Source organism: Malurus melanocephalus, unplaced genomic scaffold, assembly GCF_030028575.1.
Source record: "Malurus melanocephalus ecotype Western Australia unplaced genomic scaffold, MMel_1.1 scaffold_90, whole genome shotgun sequence".
NCBI classification, from domain to species: domain Eukaryota; kingdom Metazoa; phylum Chordata; class Aves; order Passeriformes; family Maluridae; genus Malurus; species Malurus melanocephalus.
Genome location: NW_026623322.1, coordinates 1,138,267 through 1,162,115, shown reverse-complemented (window position 1 = coordinate 1,162,115; position 23,849 = coordinate 1,138,267). Strand labels below are relative to the sequence as shown.

The 23,849-nt window shown below is 42.5% G+C and overlaps 1 protein-coding gene across 2 annotated transcripts in view; it reads right to left on the bottom strand.

Annotated features, from left to right (window-relative positions):
- CARMIL1 (capping protein regulator and myosin 1 linker 1) overlaps positions 1-23,565 on the bottom strand; it is a 189,946-nt gene extending 166,381 nt beyond the window's left edge. The window contains exons 1-2 of one of the 2 annotated variants that reach the window (XM_057368331.1): positions 23,179-23,565; positions 19,248-19,345 (exon numbers count right to left, since the gene is read on the bottom strand). In XM_057368331.1, the coding sequence (XP_057224314.1) occupies positions 19,248-19,345; positions 23,179-23,218 (138 nt within the window). In that variant the 5' untranslated portion in view covers positions 23,219-23,565. The remainder of the gene's footprint in view (positions 1-19,247; positions 19,346-23,178) is intronic. The other variant, XM_057368330.1, reaches the window with a different exon arrangement.
- Between the last annotated feature and the right edge of the window lie 284 nt (positions 23,566-23,849).

Genomic DNA, 23,849 nt, shown 5'->3' with positions numbered 1-23,849 from the left:
TGTCTACACTAACAGGTATGACTGCCCTGCAGCAGCCCGAGTCTGCTCAGCTTACTCACTGGCTGTCACTCCGCTCATCACAGCAGCTCACTCAGGAAAACACAGCAGACCACAGTAATGGGCAGTAGATCTCTACCTAGAGAGCTTTTTCACCTCCTCCTCTCCAATGAAACATGAAAACCCACCACAAAGAGTTTGATGTATCACCTATGGCTAGCATAATAAATTACAAAGGAAATTTTGGGGTAGAGAGAAAGTTCAAAGTTATTGCTATGGCTTTATTCCTTCGAAACATCCATAAGTGGATGCTGCTCTTGTTACTAAGGGTGGGGGCATTACAAAGAAATCAGCTGCCGTGAGGTCTTTTTTTAAACATGGGTAAGAGAAAAGCTGTAAAAACCAAACATGCCAAAAATACTAGGTCATTCCTTAGCAATCATACAACTATCCACTTTTCCACAGAATGCTGCATCAAAAGGAAAGATGCTGCATCAAAGGAAAGATGCTTTAACAAAGGGAACATAAACCTGAGTGTAACACTTTGCTTGAAGGGACAGAGCACTCAGAAAATGAAAAGCAGAAAGGGAATAATTCTTCTGAGAAGGAAACWTAGCAGCTGTTTTCAAGGGATCAGTGGACTTCTCTACAAAAGAAAACAAACTGAGTGAAGCATTTCCTTCACTGAAAAAATAAAACTATCACAGAGTCCAGGGATTTTGATTTAATTCACTTAGCTTAGCAGCAAAATTTTGACAGCATATGACTTCTGAAAGTTACTAGAAAATTTTTCAAATACMTTTTAAACACTTATGACCTTCTAAATGGAAACTAGTTAGCTTCTAGAGAAAGGATTRTATCACATATTCCTCTATATACAAGAAGAGTTTCCAGAGTGAGTCAAAATTTAATCCTGTCTTACAACTGGCAAGTCCTAACTAGACAATCTTTCCTCACAAAATCAAGAAGAATCAAGGTCAATCCCTTTGTTCCGTACACAGAGACAACTGAGAAGTGCAAAGAAATTAATCACTTGAGGACCACTCGATGTGGTCTTTCACTGTTGCCATTTGACACAGTCATTCAACATTCTCACTCCACAGCAAAGGCCATCCTGGCCATGTAAATTCTGTCTTTTCTTTCTACTGAAATACACAGAAGGGTAGGTAGTCTCTATCCTTGACCTCTTGTGTTATAGGCCACCAATTCCAAAATCAAACTGTGCATAAAAAGTTTGAAAGCCTCCAGTTTCTCTGGCAATTTATATCGCTCATATSCACTATTCAACTATTAAAGAGCAAAAGCTCTTCTTTAAAAGCTGCAGCATTGTTTTCAAGCTGGTTTCTTAGCAAAGATGTCTATTTTCCAGCCTCATCAGTTAAAACTAGATAAATACTCAGTGATGGTTCCCAAATCCTAGCATACCTTCTTAAAATCTACCTCAAATCTGTACACAACTCCATCAAAGCAAATACTGTCACTAGTCAATATCTTCAAGATTTTTACTTACAAGGATCCAACTCAGCCCCTATCAGACCTCACATTTTCCTAGGCAGCATCCTTTCACATCAACAAAAACAGCTGCACTTGTGTATTTTCAAGGTCATTTGAAAAATTAGCAGACCTTTAATACTGTAAATATTTTCTCATGCCCTTGTATACCGTGTATTTATTAAATCTGTTCAGCCTCACAATATGTTTTGCCCCCTACTTATAATAAATCCACTTGCATGGGATTTTACTTCAGAGGAGAGCTTTACATCTCAGTTACAGATGATATTGTATAGAGTCAGAGACTGAGACAATTCCCTTCTGGTAGGTTTTCCCTTTGATAATATATTGTAATATATTTAGTTTGCTACAATGTGTAAGTAAAATATATATATTTCATAAAAAACAAGCATTTTGGAAATGAAAGGATGGCCTACATTAGTGTAAGAGGGAAATTTTTAACCACAGATTGCTATTTATTTGTCTGAGTCCGTGGCTCTGTGTGCCCTAAAGTCCCCAGAATACCACAGCTTATGAGTGCTCAAGGACACCAAGTTGCCCTACAAAGAAAACACTTGTCCAGGAGAACTTATCACATGGAATTCACTGGGAAAGCACAAACTGGAAAGCACCAGAAGTACATTAAAATAACTTAGATAATCAGAAGACAGAGAAGATGTTGAAAGAAAATAATTTCTTTAAAAAATATTTGGTTTGTCAAGACCAACTCAAACTGCATTTTTGCATGATATGTGTTTTCCCAGCTGGAAAGGGAGGCCTTTCCAAAAGGGCCTGCCCTCCTACAAAAATAGACAGCTRCTGAAAGCTGACATTTATGAGTCCAGGACTCAAGATCTTATTCTCCTGTCACTAAACAATTCCCTTCACTCCATGCAAATAATTGCCTTTTTAATCTGGTGGGGGAAAATAAACAATATTGATCAGATTTGTCATGGTCTGGGGATGTGGGGGGAAGACCGAAGGTACACAGTCAGCATGAATGGGTGCAAGATGATTTATGTGATGGCTGTAATAGGTGACAGCTCCACTCAATTATTGGATGCTGCTGCATAGAGATTTTTATACATCTGCACCTTAGTATTTAATGCTATTAAATAATCATACTTAACATTCACTCAGTTATCAATATACTTCTTCAAGTGCTGTTCAGATTTTTATTACCAGTAAATCTAAAGAAATGAGCATGACAGCAGACACGACTGTCAATATGACCTGAGGTAACAGATTTTTCCTTCTGGCTTTCTGTCACTAGAGCTGCCAAATCCCAACTTTTTAACTCCTCACCAATAAACACAACAGCTAAAATGCAGAACAACTGAGAGTTAACCATGTTATCTTGGCAGATACCAGAAGTGCCAAAAAGAAAAAAAAAGTGGGGGAGAGGTGGTTATTTTCAAATTTAGATTTGATCACTGTCATTCTCAAAAAAATGACAAAAGAAAAAAACCTCAGTAAAGCACTGTTTTTAAAAGGCAAGACTAAGCCAACAGCCACTCACTGTTCTCAGCACGTACCAACAGCTGTAGGTTAGTGTCCTCACAMAAGAACTCACTCCTTCCAAAAATGTTTGAGAAATAAAATTTACTGAAGCACCCACAGAAATGACAGTGGGGCTTTGCCCCTATGAGTATTCACAGAGCACAAACAGGAAATGTTTCCAGCATCTGCAAGTTTTGACATGGAAAAAGGCTTCAAATACCCAGTAAACCAGACTCAGTCTCTGAACAGCAAGCACTAAAAGAGCTCTCTCTGCACATCTGCCCAAGATTTTCAAGGAATGGTGTTAAATCCACCTAAAAACAAACTCCATGGCATTTTAGTAAACACATGACCAGACGGAGGAGGTAAGGATACAAATTTATCCAATTACTCATTCGCTGCAGATGACACACTTGGTTCCAATTAGCACTCCCATAACTTCCACGCTTTTTGTGGCTCTAAAACAAAAGGAAAGTTTGACCCTGTTCCTTGGAAACTCAAGCACTTTCAGCAGATCCAGTGTTACTGAAAAGAAGAGCTTTCATCTGAYAATCACACCTTTGGCACTGAACCAGCACGCCTCAGCAGAAAGGGGTAGTGGTACATCTGGGGCTGAACCAAACTGGTACTGACTGCAGCTCTACCACGGGTCGGGGCCATCAGAGTCACACTCATCCTGAAATCCAGCATCTCTCCTCTGAGAAGATGTTATGACCCATTTCAACACTGAGTAGAGGACYAAGAGCCTACCAGTCAGGAGGAACTGGTTTCTGGTAGCCAGCTCTTTGAAGAGCCTTGCACACCACGTGCCATCCTTGTGGCCACCCCGACAGCCATTTCAGCAGCAGATGTACCCRTTGGCCAGGCAGAGTGAAGCTGTGGAATTGCTAAGATGATCACAGTTGAGACTAGATAAAACCCACAAGTCTGAGGTGAGGAAAAGTTCAATTTCTTGGACCTCTTTACTAACAATGGCCATAAAAAACACCGAGCATGTAGACTGAGTTCCCCCAAGACACTTGAGCTTCACTGCTTCCTTCTCAGCTTTTCTTCACCYAATTAGAGAAACACTAAGTGACCTGTACTCTCAGAAAATAACTTGTGCCTTTTCTTACACGTCTTCTGCTGCACAGAGGAGGACARGGTTCACAGCTGAGGTCTGTCAAGCGCAGAGAGAAAGAAGGAGGCTCAGTCAGCAGTCTGAGTAATTCCTCTGGCCTTGATCTCACTCTCCCCAGCCTTGCTTTCAAACATCCTTCAGACAGTCCCCCATCTGCYTCTTTGTTCTTTTCTAGGGGAAAAGTCAACTCTTCCACTTCTGGTTATCTCAGATAGCAAACTGCTGTCCCAGGTCACTGCTGGTGATACATCCAACTGCATGGGAAATCCTGAGGCTACCTCTCTTGACTCAAGAGATGAACCTTGGGACAGAAAAGGAATCTTACAGTCCCAAACTCATTATTTTCAAAGCAAACAAATTAATATACACAGGTGAAAACTGAGCTAAAAATCTGCCATGGCTATATTTTCTAATAAGATTGAGAAACAAAAGGGCTGTATTGTAATAAATAGGCCTGAAAGATACTTTGTTATCAAACCAAGATCAAGAGATTAACTACGTTGTTCTCACTTTAGAGGAAAATCTAGTGTCCTGGATTAGTATCAGATATGTCTATAGATCCCAAATACTGGGATGCTCATCTAAGAAAGGAAAAATAAAATATTAAGTAATTAAAACAAGTCAGAACATGCTTAATAAGAATTGGAAAACAAAACAGAATTTACACAAGATAAAGCTTAGGAAGGAAAACCAAAGCCCTGATCTTTCTGTTGTTCCCAAATTATCATGACACTTAAAAGAACTTCAACACTGAATGTCAACACTCAGTTAATGTAAAAATAAAACTTCAGAAATCTAGAACTCTTGTGGCCCATGTTAAAAAAGCAYACCTTTCAGTTTTAATCTGTGTGTGTGCTCTTATTGAGTTCTGCACACCAGCTACATCAATGCAAAAGTACATGTAACAACACACAAACTACACAGTATGAACATTAACTGTCATGTASACAGTTAATATACTATCAGACCTCTAGAAACATTTTTCAACACATGAGATATTCTTGTTTCTTTTTCAGTAGGAATGTGGAAAAATCTAGCATTTCTTTTTTCATGACTACCTGGCTTAAAGAACAGGACAGGGAGTATCTACCAGCCTGTTAAGGAGTCTGGTCTGAAGAGCCCTTCAGCGAAAAGTAGGAATGCATATATTTGCATTTAAAAAAAAAAAAAAAAACCCTTCTAGACTCTCAGTGGAGGTTCTTGGGTTCAGCCACAGTGAAAGGGATTTGATAGCACTTGTCAAGCAGAAAGCATGCGTTCAATAATGAATAAACGAAGAAGATAAAGCTACAAGAACTCAGCAGCACAGAAGGTGAACCAAGCTATGGTATTTCACAGCAAGTGTCAGCAGAGGACTGTGCTCAGGCTGAAACAAATGGGCATTGCAGAATCTGCAGATGCACTCCCTGTCTGGGGAAAAACACATTTTGCAACCCAACACTATCTTGATGCAAGAGGCAGCATGCTGGGCTTGGAAGATTTGATTTTATTGTTTCTTTGTTCAATTACTCGACTAACTTTAAAATAAGAATAAAACATTACAATCTTTGAAATTTATATAATCTATGTGTAATATGTTAGGCAATAAATAAAGTGGCTCTTTATGTCACAGACCCATCTAAAGCATCACTTTGTGCAACATTATATGYATTGGTATACATTTCTGGGAGGGGTGATTACTGAACACACATAAAAGCTCAACACTCATTTTACGCATGAACTCTACCTACAGGAATGGAAAAACATCAATATTTCCATTACAGATGCTTGAAAGCAACCTTATCACTCAGTGGCAYAGTGATAACTGTAAGCCACTATGAATCTTTACCTCTATGTAATGCTAAAATCAGCTCAGGACAGATTTTCCATTACGGGGGAATTAAAAAAAAAWTAGAAAAGGAATATTTTCCTTACAGTAGCATCAGCTAAATGTTACAGCCAGAGGCTACTGTAACCCARATACTAAATTTCCTTATGTCAATGCTTCCAAAATGCCCCAAGCATTAACCTAATGCCTCATTCGCTTGGCCTGGCTCCATCACACGCCAACAGAGCCACTAATCCTCAGGCTGCACAAAAAAAAAACTGGACACGGCAATCCAATCCCCTCCTCACCTTGCAAGTGTGTGGGGTCCAAAAACCACCTGGGAGTGCTCTTACACCACAGGAGATTACAGAAAAGAAATCAAAATGAGATTTTGGTCACATCTTAAGTAGATACAGTTCAAAGAAGTGAACAGATGGATTATTCAGGAAGCCAAAAAATATAACAGATTGGTATTAATGGATTTTCACTACTGAAGTTTAAATGATGTGGCAGGACCAATTCCACCTGACCATGTATTTTTGTTTCTTCCTCTTAAGACAATGTCATCAGATTATCCAAAGGTCAATTATGAAAACTTGTCTGCACCCCAGGGGAGGGTCATTCAATACYGGTGAATGTAAAGTCAATTACCGGACTTACTCAGTGTCCTTCAGGACACTAAGTAGCAAAAACCACACTGTACCAAACAACTCAGCCTTGCAAAAAATGCATCTGAATCCTGCATGTTTATGGATGTTTTCAGCCTACTTCATTATACCAAATATTAAGTCCAAGAACTGAAYCTAAAGGCTAATGTACAGCTTGAAACTGTTTAGGGGGAGAGGTGAGAAATATCTGTGCACTGTAGCAAGACTCTCACATACTTTTAAACACTTCTGCAACCCTGTGTYCATTTGCTACATGTACGACAAGGGTTTTCCTGTAGAAATAAAGCCTATTCAGGTTGTGAAACCACAAMTTTTCTCTCAAAGGTAACTAAAATGGTATAAGTAAATAAATGCAAATAACATATTTTCCCAAAGGTTCTCAAATTACTTTAACAATAACTAATCCCAGTGGGATTCGTGCAGTATTTTTGCTGGGTCCATGGAAAGTACTTGTGAAGAGAACACAAAAATACAAGAACAACTAAGGAAGCTGGCTTAATTCGTGCCAGCCTTCTGACTGAGAGTCTCACGTCCCTGCCAGCTCTTCCTCTTTATGTTCCAGGAAAAGCTGCTATTACCACTTCAAAAACCAGTGACACAGGGAGGTGGAGAAAGTCATTCCTTTTCTCTTTGGTAGCTCTGTCACGCTATATATTYCCTTTTTGCACAAGCTGAGGTTTTTCCGAAGTACTATTAATAAAAAAAAAAAAAAAAAAATCAGCAGGTGAAGATGACACAGGAAAAGGCACCATGGACATCATACAAATCGCAACCCAGAGAGCAGTGGGAGACTAAGGCCAGTTTAGGAGRTGAAAGGGGTGGCCAAGAAGCTGACTTGTAGGCAAGTTTCTTCAATTCTTCAGTGTTTCCTTCAATTATGCATATGTCCTAAAGGCCAGTCTCGATATCAAAGAATTGTCTGCAATTGTCTTTATGGTGAGAGGAAACAGGGACTCCAAACAGAACAGCAACATAAGGAATATTCTAAAATAAACAATGGAAGATAAAAATAGAAAAATAAAATAGAAAAAAGAAATAAAATAAAATAAAATACAGGGACTCCAAACAGAACAGCAACATAAGGAATATTCTAAAATAAACAATGGAAGATAAAAATAGAAAAATAAAATAGAAAAAAGAAATAAAATAAAATAAAATAAAATAAATAAAATAAAATAAATAAAATAAAAAATAGAAAAAAGTAGAAGAATAATGTATTTGGGGTGGACTTAAGCCCTCAGGCTGAACAAAGACCTATTAAAATTGCATTAAGGCTACATTGTGAAACACTAATACCGTATAAAAACCTGCAGAATTTTAATTTCACACAATTTCACGCACATATAAACAATAGCAGATCCATCTAATAGTGTTACAGGAAATACTTTAMAAGGATAGCATCACACTGGAAATATCACATGAAACTAGTATTTTCAGGTTTTCTATTTTTGGCTAAATGTTTCCAAAATATAAACACAGAGAAATATTATTTACAAGGCTTACAATAAGCATTTACTCAGTTTCAGAAATCTCTATCAGCTGGAAAGGGTCGGAGTTTAACAATGAGAAGGCAAAAAGACAATGTATTTCGGGTGTCACCATTAAACCTGCAACCATCTAAAATCTTTCTAATTTGAATAAGAACTTGTAAGAGTCAAGACCTACATCGCTTAGCTTTTTTAGTAGTATTTAGTGTTGGCAAAAAAAAAACAAGCAACAGTTTAAATTTGAAAAAATAAAAACAAACCAAACCAAAAATGTAAGTCCCTGCTGTATGAGGTCACTGCTGAAAACTTTTTTTGGCATTTGGTTAAAGACTGAAATAAAGCCTTCTCCAGACACGCAGCTTTTCTCAACTTCAGTTGACATGCCTACATAGAATCCCAAGAGAATCAGCATGTAGCTTCTCCTGCAGCTTGCCAACAAGGTGGAGCTAAGCAAGTAAATGGTAAAACTGGCTTTGCAATTACATATAAAGGAAATAGTACAGAAGACATAAAATACAGATTAATTCCATCAGCAGTCAAATCTCATMGAAGTCTTCCCAAAGTAAAGATAAAACTATAAAACTTGGGTAACAAAGCATTGTATGCCTAGATGAAACAACTTTAAAGCTATTTTACAACCTTTTACACAGCTCTGGCACTATCCACATCAGCTAATTATATTTAAATTGCCATGTTATACTACAGCTCTTTACTCTTTACTTGTTTTCTTTTAATTGTCTCCATTTTCTCAGCCCACTGGCTCCTGTACCTTGAGAGGTGGAGAGGGCAGTGAAAGTGAGCTGTGTCCATCATACTACCTTGCCTCCCTCAGGACAAGCATAATTTGTACAGCACTTTGTTAATATCCCAGCAGCTGGTTTGGGGTTTATTGGTGAGTTTTTGCCTGTTTTATTTGGGTTTTTTGTTGTGTTGGGGTTTTTTTCTAATCCCAAGGGAGCTGCATTGGGAAAGGTAGAAAGAACTTAAAGCCAAACTACACAAACAGCATCATAAYGTCCAGCATGAACCAAACTGCCATATGACACAAATAACATAGACCTAGCACAGACTTTTATTAAATTGTAGAGCAAGGAAGCAGAGAACTTGACCAGCAAGACAAGATAAAAAGAATAAGTTTTTCACAGCCTACAGTATTTTTTAGCATAGCTGCATTATGCTTGTTRTTCCTGTATTTGCAAGGATATTTGTATTGTCTACACAAGGAAAGGAAACAGAAGTGGGGGAATAYGGGCTGTTAAAAAAATGGGTGTATTGGTGTAAGACGAGGTAGACTAAAAAGCAAACCCCAGTCCTGACAGCAATCTCCATACAGAAAAACTTCCAGGGCCTTCCTGAAGCACAAGATATGGAAGCACAGTAAAAAGGAAGATACAAGAAAGGGAGCATAAGGATTCCCATAGTGTATGCAACAGTTGTACACAGAATACACCAACATGTTTTACAAAAAATGCAGGGATTTCAACATCCTCTTGAGATGAGAAAAGAGGAAGGCCAAAGCCTGTGCTTTTCTGCCACTTGCAAGGTGCAGATGTGAAAAATAGCAGTCAAGAAAACTGCTTGTTGTATTTAAATTTTTTTTTCATGCTACACTTTTAATAATAATATTAAATGCATATTTTAGATTTAGGATATGAATGAACTTACCAAGATGGTAGAAATTATTAGGCATTAAAGCATCAGTGCCTAACAAAGCTAATATTTCTCCCCACATTTACTTGCAACACTGTAAACACCAGAAGAAGAGATTGCCATCTAAAGCCAGATGCACTAAAAATCCAAGCATCTGAACATCTGTATTGACCTGCCTTCACTGCTCCCTGCCTAAGGCTCCTCAGCTCCACACTGAACAAGAGCCTCATGTGCATGGCTATAAAAGGTATCATTCTTAAGCATCAGCCTCTAGTGTTTTTTAAGAGATGAGCCTCTGAAAGGCTTCCCCTTTATCAATAGCTCTGGGTGAATAGTTGCAGTCTTGCTAATGGCCTTCAAGACAGAGATGGAGGAGCCTTTTCATTCAAAGGCTGACCCTGAACAAACACAGCAGTGCCCTGTCTCCTAACTCAGATTGGGGTCAACAGCCTTCACTTCCTCTAATCAAATCTGAGTAGAAACTGCTCTGCAGCAGCTATCTCATCCTCTCATTTCACTCCCTAGCCCTAAGAACAAGTAAGTACCTATAATTTGGCTCAGACCCTCAGAATTTCATAGACCTCTACAAAAGCAGTGGTTTGACAAAGTCCTAGGTACAAGGGAAGGATTGCTGTTCAATCAGAGGACTGAGGATGTGTTCAGAGAAAGTGCTGTGTGCCTTAAGTGCCTACTCCATAAAGACATGCCTCTGCAAGAATCTTTGAGGCACAAAGTGGAAATGGCTTGCTCCAAAYGACCTCAGCTTCCTAAGCCCTGGCTAAGAGAGTGCTTCCAGGCATCCCAAACAGACAGACTACTGTCTACCTCTCAGGCAGCATGCTTAGTGCTAACCATGGCTTCAGATGCGGAAAGGGGGAAAAATGAGTTATTGACCGATCTAAAAAGCACCACTTGAAAATGCAGTGCAGGATGAAAATCTTAAGGGAAATATAAATCCAGCATCTCCTCTTCTGTTTTCCATCTCCACATGCACACTTCGAGGCTCATCCTGYTGTCACACAGGCCTTCTACTGTATGCAGGGATACAAACGCCACTTGTCAGCCAAGGGGATAACCTGCACGACATCCACACCCACGAGCCCAGACCACAATTCTTGTATTTATTTTTTTTTTATAAAGGTCACTTTATAAAAAAAAGAAGATCCAAAAACATAATCTGCTCAAACAAGAGCTGTTCCTCCCTTCCCAGTTTCCACCCTGCGAGCACCTTTCCAACAGCCTCAGAAGATCCACAAACCCTTTTARTTTGTATCAGCACCAGCAATGTGACTCCTTCTCTGAGCTCCGTAACAACCAGCAGAAAGTTGTTTTGTTTGGCTAGCCTTAAATTTCATATGCCACAGTAGTCAGATCTTATTTTGCAACCCCAACTCCCTGAGCCAGGGTCTCTCCCTCCTCTCATCCAGCAGGCCAATTAATTTGGTCAGGTCTGTTTAAGGAGTGCAGGGCTATGAGAATCTGGCTCTTACAATCACATTTTGCATCCGAACAGTTTGTCATGTGAAATAATCAAATTAGGGAAGCTATCACTAAGACAAAGATATCACTCCTGAGCTGACACGGAGTAGATATTTCAGAAACAATGAGAGATGAGACAGGACCAAGGGCAGAAATCAGCCTGGGGACTCAGGTAGCTGTACAGAGCACCATTAGCAGCAGCTATATTTAMAGAATAATTTTATATTCTGGGCCTGTAATTACTTTACACAGAATTAAATTACCACCACCATGAGAAAAAAGTGAAGCAGAATTGTAGGTGAGCTAAAGTAAATATTTTAATACTCAAACAAATCAGTGATTTTCACCAATTTTCCACTACAATAATGATTGAGGAAAGGGCTCTGAGCAACAAGAAGCATTTTTCACAGTACACTGCACTAACTTTTCACTTAGCAGCCCTTGCAGCCTTTTTCAAGTGTACTGTGTCCTCCTCCACACTACTTACACCAAAGTAAACCACATTCCCKGCATGAGAAGTCTTTTCTTAAAGTAAGTCAGGCAGATAAAACAAGCTGTAAGAGGAAAAGAAGGAAAAAAAAAGAAACCCCACACAAATACGGGTTTTGCATTTATAAAGGTCTACCAAATAACATGTTCTGTTCCCTTCCAAGTCTTCTCATTCTTGGGGAAAAAAAGCCATTAGCAGCAAAGTGACTGAGACAAGAAGTTAACCCAAATGCTCATTTTCTATTTTTTTTATCTCCAGCTTTAGAGAAATTATATGTAATAGTCAGTCTTCTGCCTCCTTTATTAACAGATTTCAATGGAAATCCTTGCTTAGSAAGGCTCCATTTCATAAATAATGGTGGCAAGGAGTCAAGCCCTCTCAAAATAAAAGCACATTAGCAAGCCACTTTGGTACATTGTATATTCAGAAAGAGAAGTGGAAAGAGTGTGGCAGGTTTAAAGGGAAATGCTTTCTAATTGGGTTACAAAAAATTGACAGGAGAAAAGAGTCCATGATCAATTCTGAGCCATAGTGGATTCCTCCCTCCCACCATTTTTTTTTTTACCCCAGTAACTGTTAGAGCTGTGAACARAAAGCCAGAACTTGCTAAGACTGAGATTGTGTTCACATTTCTTCCTTCCAGAATGCAGTAAAGGATACACGCACCTGCAGGTGAGTGTGCAAATGCAAAGTACATGAGCCAGGACAAGAGGAGGGTACTTTGAGGGCACTGAAAGAGGAGTCCCTTTTCCTTACCTTTCCCTGCCTGTACCAGTTGCCCAAAACAAAAAGGAAGAGCAAGCAAGCTGTATTTCTGTCTTCCCAAAGCATGTAAAGAACACACTGCACTCAAGGTGCAAGAAATCATCTTGAATTTCTACACTTGCATGCACYATCACAGCAATTCATTGAATCACTGTACCATAGAATGGTTTGGGCTGGAAGGGACCTTAAAGATCATYTTGTTCCAACCCCTTGCAATGAGCAGGAATACCTTCCACCAGACCAGGTTGCTCAAAGCCCCATYCAACCTAGCTTTGAGCACTTCCAGGGACAGGGCATCCACAACTTCTCTGGACCGTCTGTTCCAGTGCCTCACCACCCTCATTGTAAAAAATGTCTTCCTTACATGTAGTCTAAATTGACCCTCTTTTAAACCATTCCCTCTTTTCCTATCACAACAGGTTCTGTTACAATAAAAAGGACCTTGTTTTTCTTAAAAGCCCACTWTAAGCACTGAAAGGCCACAATGGAGTCTCCCTGGAGCCTTCTCCAKGCCATACAACCCCAGCTCTCTCAGCCTGTGTTCACAGAAGAGGTACTCCAGGCCCCTGTGGTCCTCATCTGGACTCACTCCAGCAGGTCCATGTCCTTACATTGGGGTCTCCAGAGGTGGACACAGCACTCCTGGTGGGGTCTCACAAGAGTGGAGTATATYGGGAGAATCCCCAGGGAGACTCACTCCAACAGGGAGGTCCACATCCTTCTCATTTTGGGGGTTCCAGAGCTGGACACACAACTCCAGAATGCTAGGTGTGTAAATCTTCCCACCAGTTAAAAGTAACCTAATGGATCATCGTATAACATAAATTTAAATTTCARTGACACCTGCACATGAGTATTTTTTAAAAACATTTTCTATTTTGGAAACACATGCAGCTGCATGACTGCATTAATTGATTCTATTTCCAGCAGTACTCTTCTTATTTCAGTTTTCTGKTGCAATCTTACAGGCCACAGTTCAGTTGTTTTTTAACAGGTACCTTGTAAATGTATCAAAATAGATTTTCACATCTAAGTATTTTTTGATTACTCTACCTCATTTCATTTAKATTTCCTGACATGAGGGATGTACCAACACCTACCTCCTTTCATCTTCATAAAGACATACTTAAGATATATGTCATAACAGTCAATGTTCTGGGCAGGGAARAGGAAACACCATTATTTTTAAAGAATGTCCCTATTTAACATCATTATCACATACCAGCTGTCATGATATAACGTGTGAGATTGCACACATTTTATGTAAAACCAACCTTAGACAACCCTGTGAGCTTCGTGCTCTTAGTGGTTTAAAAGAAGTGCACATTTTTTTAAGGCAGGATGTGAAATTCATCTCTATTCAGGCTATCACGGATGGATCAAGACAAAGGATGAGCAGTGGGAAACAAGCACCAGAGCTTTTAATCCCCAAATAGTTTTGGCATTGTAAAATACTGCTGCCTGCAGCCGGAGACTGCCACCCTTATAGCTGAGCAGGCACAGAAGCTCATACATTTCTTAGTTGCTTAGTAGAGCCAGCCACATTGTTCAAGCAGTATTCAGACGCCACAAGGAGAGAACATAAAATGGCCATAATTGCTCCTTTAAAAGTAAACACAGATAGATTTTTTTTTWAAAAAAACAACAGAATTTCAGTCTTTATAAGAGAAGCTTTTGAAGCAGAACATGAAATCTCAGACCATGTGCACAGAACAAATATAAACTTCTTTGTCAGGARTCAACTCAATTTTTTGTTTTAAAAGCCTATGGAAACATATGTCCCRAAGAAAGTGACAAGGACATATGAATTGCTCCCAGTGAATTTGTGTTGGGCACAGAGTACAATTTAAGGAGAGCCACCTGCCAAAGCAACTGTCTCAATTTCAGAAGTAACACTGTGATATTTTAACAGAGAGAATGTAAATGACTGGAGGCAGAAGTGTAACACAGACTCCTCMGTGGGATTTCCTAATAAACTGCTTTTTGGTCACCACATCATATCACATCACACTATTCTAAAGCCTTAAGGCTAGGGAAAAAAAAACAAAATAGAAACAGCAACACCAATGACCAAAATAAATGCAGCAACAAAGCAAAAAAGCCAGACCAGACATACATGAGAACATGGTCATTTGCAGTATTTCCTTATCTTTTGCATCTAAAATATTATTTTGGAAAGGAAAACTAATCTTAAAGGCAACTAGAGCAGGAATATTCTCTTGTCTTAATAGCAAAGAAACAAAAAGTAAGATGAACCCTGAATTCTGGACTGAATTCATGAACTACTCCTGAAAACATCAATATTTCATCAGGAGTCTGCCAGATTTATTTAACATAGTGGCTTTAGCTGACATTTCAACTTCTCAGTGGATACCACTAATTACAATAAATCTGAGATGAAGAAGCAGCAGTGGGAAATAATCAGCAAAATCACGCACAGATATCTTGGCTATTTTGACAGGGAAAAGCAGCACCACAGACACCAAAGCTAAGAAGCCCAGTCCTACCAGCATTTGTCTGTAAGTGATAACCTGATAATCAAAGAGGCCTCTGGATTTTCCTACCAGCATTTGTCTGTAAGTGATAACCTGATAATCAAAGAGGCCTCTGGATTTAAAAAAAAAAAAAAAAAGAAAATGCTGAAGTATCTCAAGCACAGACAGCATTCTGCCTGATCCCTCATGGAGGCAAAAGGTGAAGGCCTCAGAGGAGGGAGTAGGTGTAAAGTTTCTCTTCTTTTTCTGGCTGTCTCTCCCCACACCCCAGACTCCATTATCATCACAACTGAGGCCTCTCCATCCCATCAGCTTAAGCTGAAACTGGAGAGAAGGTCAGAAGTTGTCAGTGTGAGGAAAAACACTGCAGGCTCTCAGCATGAGCCTTAAACCTTGTCTTCATAAGAAACCAGGTTTTAACAAAACAATCCCACAAAACCAAAGCAACCCTGCACCGATTAGAGCAGAGTGACATCTTTATCTACTTTAACCCAACAAGACTACTGTTGTGAGCATCCCATTGAAGCCCAACTCAGCTGGGTCCTCTCCTGCAGGACACTGTGCCCCTGGCTGAGGGTCACCTGGAGCCAGCCGGGGCAGCTTGCCCAAGGGCTCTGCTGGAGCTGAGCTGCCTGCACCCAGCACAGCACAGGTATGTGACCCCACAATCAGGAGCAAGTCCGGACCAGGATTCCCCACCTTGGTTCAGAGCTCTGGCACTCAGCTCCAGCCTGAGCAGCACCACAGCTATGCCTGTACATGGCCCCTTTTGCAGCTGAGGCTACACCATAGACCCAACCACTCGGCCTGGCCTCAGGTCACTGCAGCGCTGGTGACCACTGGTACTGCCCACAACAACCACCCCAGCCCTGCTGAGGGTGTCCCTGGCCCACAGTGGGACTGTGCCCCCTTGGGCAGCCCCACAATATGTGTTCCCCTTACCCTGTGGGGCAGCTGATCACCTTTCAAGGTCTCCTCTATGCCTGCATGTTTCCTGGCCCTTCCCTCTGGCTTGACTCTGCCAGAGTTCTCAGATGCAACTGGGGTTTGGCCCTAATCACTTGCAGATGATTTTCTGCCTGTTCAAGCTGGTTATTTGCCTTTTCGGGGTTGGATACCAGTTTTCTGCCTGAACACCTGAGATTTGGTGCCAGCAGACCASAGGCAGTTCAGCAGCTCATGATATTTACTGTTTTGCATCATTATGACTAATTGAGATACTAAGTAATTGCAGATGGAGATTACTGAGGCAGCAAATTCATTGTGCAGACTGAAAAAATCTGGTTTATATCAAAATTTCTAGACATAATATCCAAACCCAAAGCTGAGATCCTAAACAAGCATCCCAGCTTCACCAGTTTAACACTAGGACCCTATTCCAAGCAACACCAAGGATTTTGCACCGTTTTTTMTTTAGTCTCAGATTCTCATTTCCATCTTAATTATCAGAGGAATTTTCCATAGCACAGTGATTTAAGTAGATGGTTACATCCATATTCTAGTACTCTGTACCTTGAATATACTGTGAACAATGGGGCCAGAGGTCAAGTGCTTTTACAGTCACCTGCCAAGTGCAGTCATTTTTAAATAATCTCTCTTTCTCGAAGTGGTACTGATTTTGCTGGATTTCCCTAGAAAGGAAGGATGAAAGATCATTTAATTAAAGCACAGATTTGGGTGTCAGGGCTCAGTGCCAGCCCCTGTGATCAACCTTCTCTAAAGCCACGAGCACATTTCACAAAGGCTCTGGGGTTAGCTASATGATAGCCACTGGTATTTTCTCCCTGTTAAGTGCTGGACCTAATCCATGCCACCTAATTTGCTTGTAAACACCCAACTACTAATAAAATTCAACCCAAAATCTCAAAACAATGCACTGCCACACGGGCCCTCAAGAGAGAGCACTCAGCAGATTAACGTTTCAAAACTAAGCTCTCGTAGTCGAGGAGTGCTGGCATGGAGGTTGCCCATGCAATCACGTTTGAGCCCTCTGGTGCGTTCACTTAAGGATATAGTCTTTAATTACTGAGCTGCTTTTGCTGCCAACACTTCATACAGCATWCTGTTTGACAGGCTCACCCAAGGCACTGCAACTTGGTTTTACCCGCTCCGGTCAGAACGCGGCCATATGCATTATTTACTGAATASTCTCAAGTTCCAGCTCCGAGTACAAAAATTCTTAATTTTGCAGGCAGTTTTCCTGCAGCATTTAGTATTAAGTGCTCAGATACTTCTGAAGCCAGGTTATTTATTTTTGGCATCACTCTTTTGATGAGAAAAGGGTATATGTCCTCTGCTTCACAGGTAAGAAKTGAGACTGTGCTGACACACTAAGGCCAAAAAATCTTCATTAATTTGAGGTACAGAATTGGTGCACTTTTTTCCAGAGCATTCTGCATTTCAGAGAACTTTGCATCCTCAAAGTGAACCACACTCTCTACTGGCCTCTGCTACAGCAGACAACATTCAGCACTTCTGCAATAAAAACCACCCACCCCAAGACAAAAAAAAAAACAGCAAACCAAACAATCCCACARTGATTGATAGATACAGTCAAAGAAACACAGTAAAAAAAGCAGCTTTAGTGATTTGTACAGCTTCACACAAGGCAGTTTTCTTCTATGGCAAAGGAAAACACAAAATCCAACCCCAGCAGTCAAGAATCAATTTCTCTAAGAATAAAAACTATTTTTTCCCACYAATATAAATCCCCTGCATTTCTGCAACAAAGAACAAATGGTTCTACCACACAACATCCAGCAAATCATTCTTCTGAAATATTTATCTTGTGCACTGAAGACAACATGCAAGCACGCAAGAAGTGCTCACTAACTCATAAGCCTCTGAAGGGTTCTCTCCCTTTCAGTACCTCTTCAGTCGCAAAACGTGAAAGTTCCTCATCTGAAAGCTTAGGAGATTAAAGAGAAAAAAAAAACAACACCCAAGTAATCACATCTAGGCATTTTACTGCCAAGCAGTACATCCCTCAGAAACCTCACTGATGWTTCAAAGCTTGATATTCTCTTGGTCCCATCAGTTCAGAACAGTATTTCAGTATTTCCACAATATATTTCACTATCAATAATAGTTATGATTCTGTGTAAGTCAAAAAGTCAATCAAGTGTAACCACTTCGGTGAAACCTGTCAGCCTTCCCCATAAACATGGCTTTCAAATAAATAGAGACAATCAATCAACATTCACATATTCAACCTATTTCCAGAACAGAAACTGTGAATCAAAGAACTACATATAACACAGGCAGATATTAAGCAGAAAATATTTCAAATTCTTTAAGTAGTGGCTCTCATAGAAAAGTGAGCCATTGTCYAAAGCCTTAATGCCCAGAAGTAGCAACATGTACTTCAAGAAGATAATTCAGAAGTTATTAAAAAGTTGCTGTTTTAAAAGACAAAATAGTGTATCTGCAAGGGGAATGTACCTAATATCTGTAACAGCAGCTTTGGCAATAAAACTTTCAAATATGCAACAGCGCCAACACAAGACACCAAATCTCAAATATCTTGCAAAATATTAAGGCAGCATTGTACTTACTTGTGTTTGTTACTCTAAGAGTTCTCCTGATAGAGAAGTATCAAAAGAACAAGGAAATACAATTCCATGTCTTTTTGCATATTCAAGTTAATACGCAAACGTAGCAGCTCATTACCACAACTTTCTTCCTATCCAGAGAGGCCAGCAAAACTATTTTTGAGAAAACAGGAAAGCATACTTAAGTGAGATTAATTTGMCACTTTCCTTCACTACAGTTTTAAGAATGACAATTTAGAATCCCATACATTGAGCATTTCTTTCAAAATGCAGATGTATGACTTAACAGAGAATACCAAAAAATACAAAATGTCATTTGCAGTCAAAAAGCCCAACAATTTTGCTGTTGCTCTTCACTGCATAACAGCTTCAGRGTCTCAAAATTAATTCTACACACTTCATTTTGCATTTCTTGGCCACTTAAAACTCTTAAAGATACAAACAGGAAACCTAACCAGCAAAGGCAGCAAAATATTTTAGGACAGGTTCTGATAATAGTCTGCTTTATCATCAGTCCCCAACACAATACCCAAAACTCTGAAAAGTAGCTGAATGATAATCAAGTGTGTAAAAACATACACAGCTGCACACCAACTTCCTATCAAGAAAGTAAGAAAATAAATTACATTAGTATTTTATGGGATACACAAAGTTCAAAGAATACTTCCAGAGGAGAATTCTTGCCTTCTGAGAAGAATTCTGGCTTTTCCTTCACATATGCAATCAGAGTCATTCTATTGTACTTACCAATATTTTGTTATCCACTTTATCTCCCTTGGTTTCCAGCTTTACTTTCTTCTTGACGGAAATTTTGATTTTCCTCCCAATAACATCCCTGACACTTTCTGAAACAAAAGAAAATTGCTYTATTAAATACCTTCAGTGTTAACACAAGAAGGAAACAGATGCCAGTGTCAAGTTTTCAGAAAGACTCAGAGCTATGTTGTTCAACTGCTCACACTCATGGAGGTCTCTTGCACATGTGTCAGTACTAAACACAACCTAACACAAGTACAACCTCACAAGTATCCATCTACTCAATAATTTGTGTCAACTGTAATAGGATTATTGATGTCATTTGCCAGGATTCTAAACACAATTTGGGTTTTTTCCCCGGCACTACTTACATCTCAAAAGCATTCCCAAGACATGCCACAGCATTGCTTAGTTCTGTTCTGGGAAAATACAACTAACTCCTCTCTGTTATTATTTGTACCTGAAAAGCTTGCACAAATTTTAGCCTCTTGTTAATATCAGGGAGGCTAAATGGATCAGGCAATAGAAGAGCAACTGTTCACACATTTTGCACTCTGTGCATTCACGTAGCAAAGCAAACCAAGCAGACTTCCAGAGAGTAACACCTGACAGCTATGCAGAGGATGCCATGGAAGGCAACATTGGTCTTGGTCCAAATCCCAGTGACAACGGAGCCACTTCAGGTGCCAACAGCGAAGTTACATTAATTGCCATAATGCTTTAATATGTACACGCATACACGTGTACACACAATCTCTGCCAAGTATGACACGAACCAGCTTTTCCCCTGAGCATTTGCACCCTGGCCTGAAGGGAACACACACACAGAGAACTGTGTCTAGAAAGCTTATACAACTACTGACACTGATGTAATTGAGAGATAAACAGAGGAGTTCATCTAGAAGAGCCAATTTGGCACCTTCGGTAAGTTTCACTCCCCAGCCCCCACTGAAAGGGAATGTGAAAGAAATCTTTTAAAMACATTAACCTATTTCCAGCCCTACAACTGGCATCTGTAAGAGGCAAGTCTCCACCCTCTCCAGACACATACACTTTGCCCTCGGGCATGCTGAAGTTTAGAGGCAAAAATTARAGATAATAGGCTATTCCTAAGGCTTTTAATTATGGTGCTCTGTATAGCGCTTTTCTGCACAATTTTCATCCGGTAGTCAGAAGACGTTAGCACAAACAACACACCATTTATTAAGCCTGGATGTTTAACCCAGGCCACAGTGTTCTGCCTGCAGGGCAGAAGAGTGTGCAAGTCAAATGTGGCTGGTCAGAGAGACTCGTCACCAGAAAGAGCTCTTTCTGCAGAATCGGCATGTTTTCCCCMGGAATTTTAATTTTCCTATCAGAAAACAAAAGCTCCTCGGTAGCAGCGGCTTGCCCAGCGAGAAGCCTGTCCCAAGCCGCGGCAGCCCTGTGGCAGGCAGCCAGCGCGGCCAGCTCCCGGAGCAACCGCTTGGGCAGGAGCCAGGCTGCGAGATCCCGGAGCAGCCAGGTAAGCGGAGCCCGGGGAAAAGTCCAGCCCGATGTGAACTGTTCTCCCAAGGCTTCCTCTCCCATGGGTAATGCCCACTTCTGGTCTTTCTGTCCCTGCTTGGGAACCCAGAAGCAAGCTGACCACAGTCTTTTTTCATAAATCCTACCTCCTCGAGGAAGGAAAGGTATTGCTGCTGTCTCTCCTACTTTCACCTCCACCTGCAGCCTGTCTTTCAGTTTCTCACCTCCCACAAACAGCTCCAAGTACCCACAACTAGCAAGAGACTTCTTCCTGAGGCACCTGCATGCAGAGACCTGCTTCCCTTTGCTGTCCCACAGGTCCCACAGAGCAGAAGTGAGAGCAACTGCTAACCCTCAGCTCCAGCACTCTTACTCCAACAAGCCATAGGGAGCGAAGGGGCCTGGGACCCCAGGCTCTGCAAAGCATCATCGGAATGTCAGCTCCTCACAAGGCTCTACTTGTCTGTAAGGGTTAAAAATGCTACTTCAAAGAGCTAAGATACAGACTTCATAGACATCTCCATGGGATTGAAGACACTTCCATCCTCATTGGGTGGCAAGYGGACTCAGAGTAAATTTTCAGACTGAGAGATGAAAACATAACATTACGGTTTGTATTTTAAAGTGTTCATCCATTTCGAGACTTCAGACATCCACACCTCGCAGGAGTGGATCCAGGTAAGCCAACAGTAAGAGAGGGTTTCTTTGAAGACTACGACCTATGGGACCTGACAAAGGTCACATGGGAAGTGAGCMACAGAACAAAACCTGCAGCTCAAACACTCCTATCCCCAGTTTAATCTCCTCATCCAATCACTCTGCTTTAAAGCACATCCTTTCATCCTGCTCTCAAAACATGGTTACTACAAAAAAAATCTATTTAAACATTAAATTTTAACACGCAGACACCRAAATACTGCTAGAAATTAAAACAATCTATATGAACAGATCCCCACACCCCAGAACAGCCTTTGACAGATCAAGCTGAGTGTAGGGCAGCAGCACTGGAGTATTAATTCTTAAGACTGTTCAAAGCCACCAGAGGAGGGGATGTGTGAAGATGCCCACCTTACTGTTCCCTGTAATATGCACCACACCTCACCTACAACATTAGAGTGGAGATCCATGGTGAGTACAAAATACTGTGTATTAGCACCTCAAACATGCCTGGCCACTTTAAAGTAGATATACTCCATGGTTTTGACCATAGCTACTCCTAGAACACTTCCCAGCTCATAGTAAGCTAYAGACTATAGTGTGTCTGCAAACCACACGGTTTGGAGACCTAAAGGAGTGCAAAACAGAGCTATTTTTGATGCTATTTTTAATGCYACAGAAAAAAGAATCTGCAGCAGCTGCAAATGCCCACCCAGATTTTACCAGTATTTTATAAAAGCTAGAACCAGCTGCTGACTGATGAAACTGAAGGAAATGCAACAATGTAAATTACCTCRGTAATGTCTGAAAGATTGTATTCAATGCAACATGTATCTTGTTGCCTGACAAATTTCTGTCAAATTTCCATCTGTCATTAAGACACCACTTCAAATTATTCTGATGCTGGTGAGATGTTTAGACRGCTCTTCAACAGGCAAACCAAAGGAAGTTCGGCCTCAACTAGATAGCTGAARACCTGGAGCATCAGACCTGTTATCCCCAAATGACACTGGTTACACACACGCCGCCTTAACGATCTATTTATTGGAAGCTCCCCAAAAGCAGTGACAGCATTTTCAGGGTCCTTRCCATCACCTGTGACTTCCTAAGCGTATACCACGCAGGACGGGGGCTCGCGTACAGGGGGCCATGAAACTTTAATTACAAATACCTTCACTACCTTCGGCGTAGAGAGGAAAACGAGCCTTAAACTACTCAAAACCCGGGGGGATAAATAAAAAAGCCCCGAGCGGAGCCGCAGCCCGTTCCGCCAGGCTGAAGCGCTCGGAGGACGTGCCCCGGGCAGGCAACGGTGCGGGAAACGCGGGGGGCCGGGGCTGTTTCACCTCTCGTCTGCCCGCGCCCGCAGCCCGCCGGCACCTCCGGCCAGACCTCTCCGGAGGGGGGACACAAATTATGCCCCGCCGCGGCTCCCGAGAGCTCAATCCCTGCCCGCGGCCGCCTCCCCGCTGCCCGCCGCAGCCCCGCAGCCTCCGCCCGCCCATTCCCCGCACGCAGCAGCGCGGCCTCGCCGCCCCCCGCCGGCTCCTCCAGCCCCGCGCGGAGCCCCCCGGGCTCCCCCGGCCAGCCCCCTCGCCGCTTCCCCCGGCTCCACAGACCCACCCCCGATACCCCCCACCCCCTCCTCCGGCAGAGCTGCATCCCGCGGTCGCGCACGGCGGCCTCCAAACTTGCCCCCGCAGCACCCTCCCCCGGGACCCCGCACCCCCCATCCCTGCCGCCATGCCCCGTCCCTCACCGATCAACTCTTTGGGGACGTCGCAGCTCTCCTCGGCCATGGCGGCGGCGCTGCCCGGCGGCCGGGGGTGCCCGGCGGCGGGGCTGCTTCAGCGGCGCGCCGTCCCTGCGCCGGGCCAGGCGGGCATGCACCCAGCGGGCGGGGGAGGAGGAGGGCCGGCCGTGCGCCTCGCTGCGGAGCGCGGGGTGTGTGTGCGGCTGCGAGCGCGGGCGGAGGGAGGGAAGGGGCTTCTCCCGCCCCCGCGGAGCCCGCTCCCCCCGCGCTACATGCCGCCCCCGGCTGCCGGCGCGGCCAGGAGCGGCATTCCCAGGGAGGGATGGATGGCCCGCAGGCGGCCGTCAGGCGCGGCGCTCCGCGCTCACGGCGGCCCCCGCACCGGCTCCCCCGTTCCCGCCTGCGCGCCGCCCGGCTCCCCCGCCCGGCACCGGCGGCAGGCGGCGGCTGCCCCCGCCCCAGGAGGGCTGGCGCCCGCGCCCCGGCCCGGCCCCCGAACCGCGCGGGAGCCGCCGGGAGCCGCCTGCTCGCCCGCGCCCACCGAGCACCCGGCGACAGAGCGGAAGGCGCTGGCGGCGGCGGCCGGGAGCATCGCCCTTAGGAAGCCATCGCGGCGAGGGAGGAGGAGGGCAGCGGGCTCGGAGATTTAGCGCGGCGACGCCGGCCCCTCCTTCGCC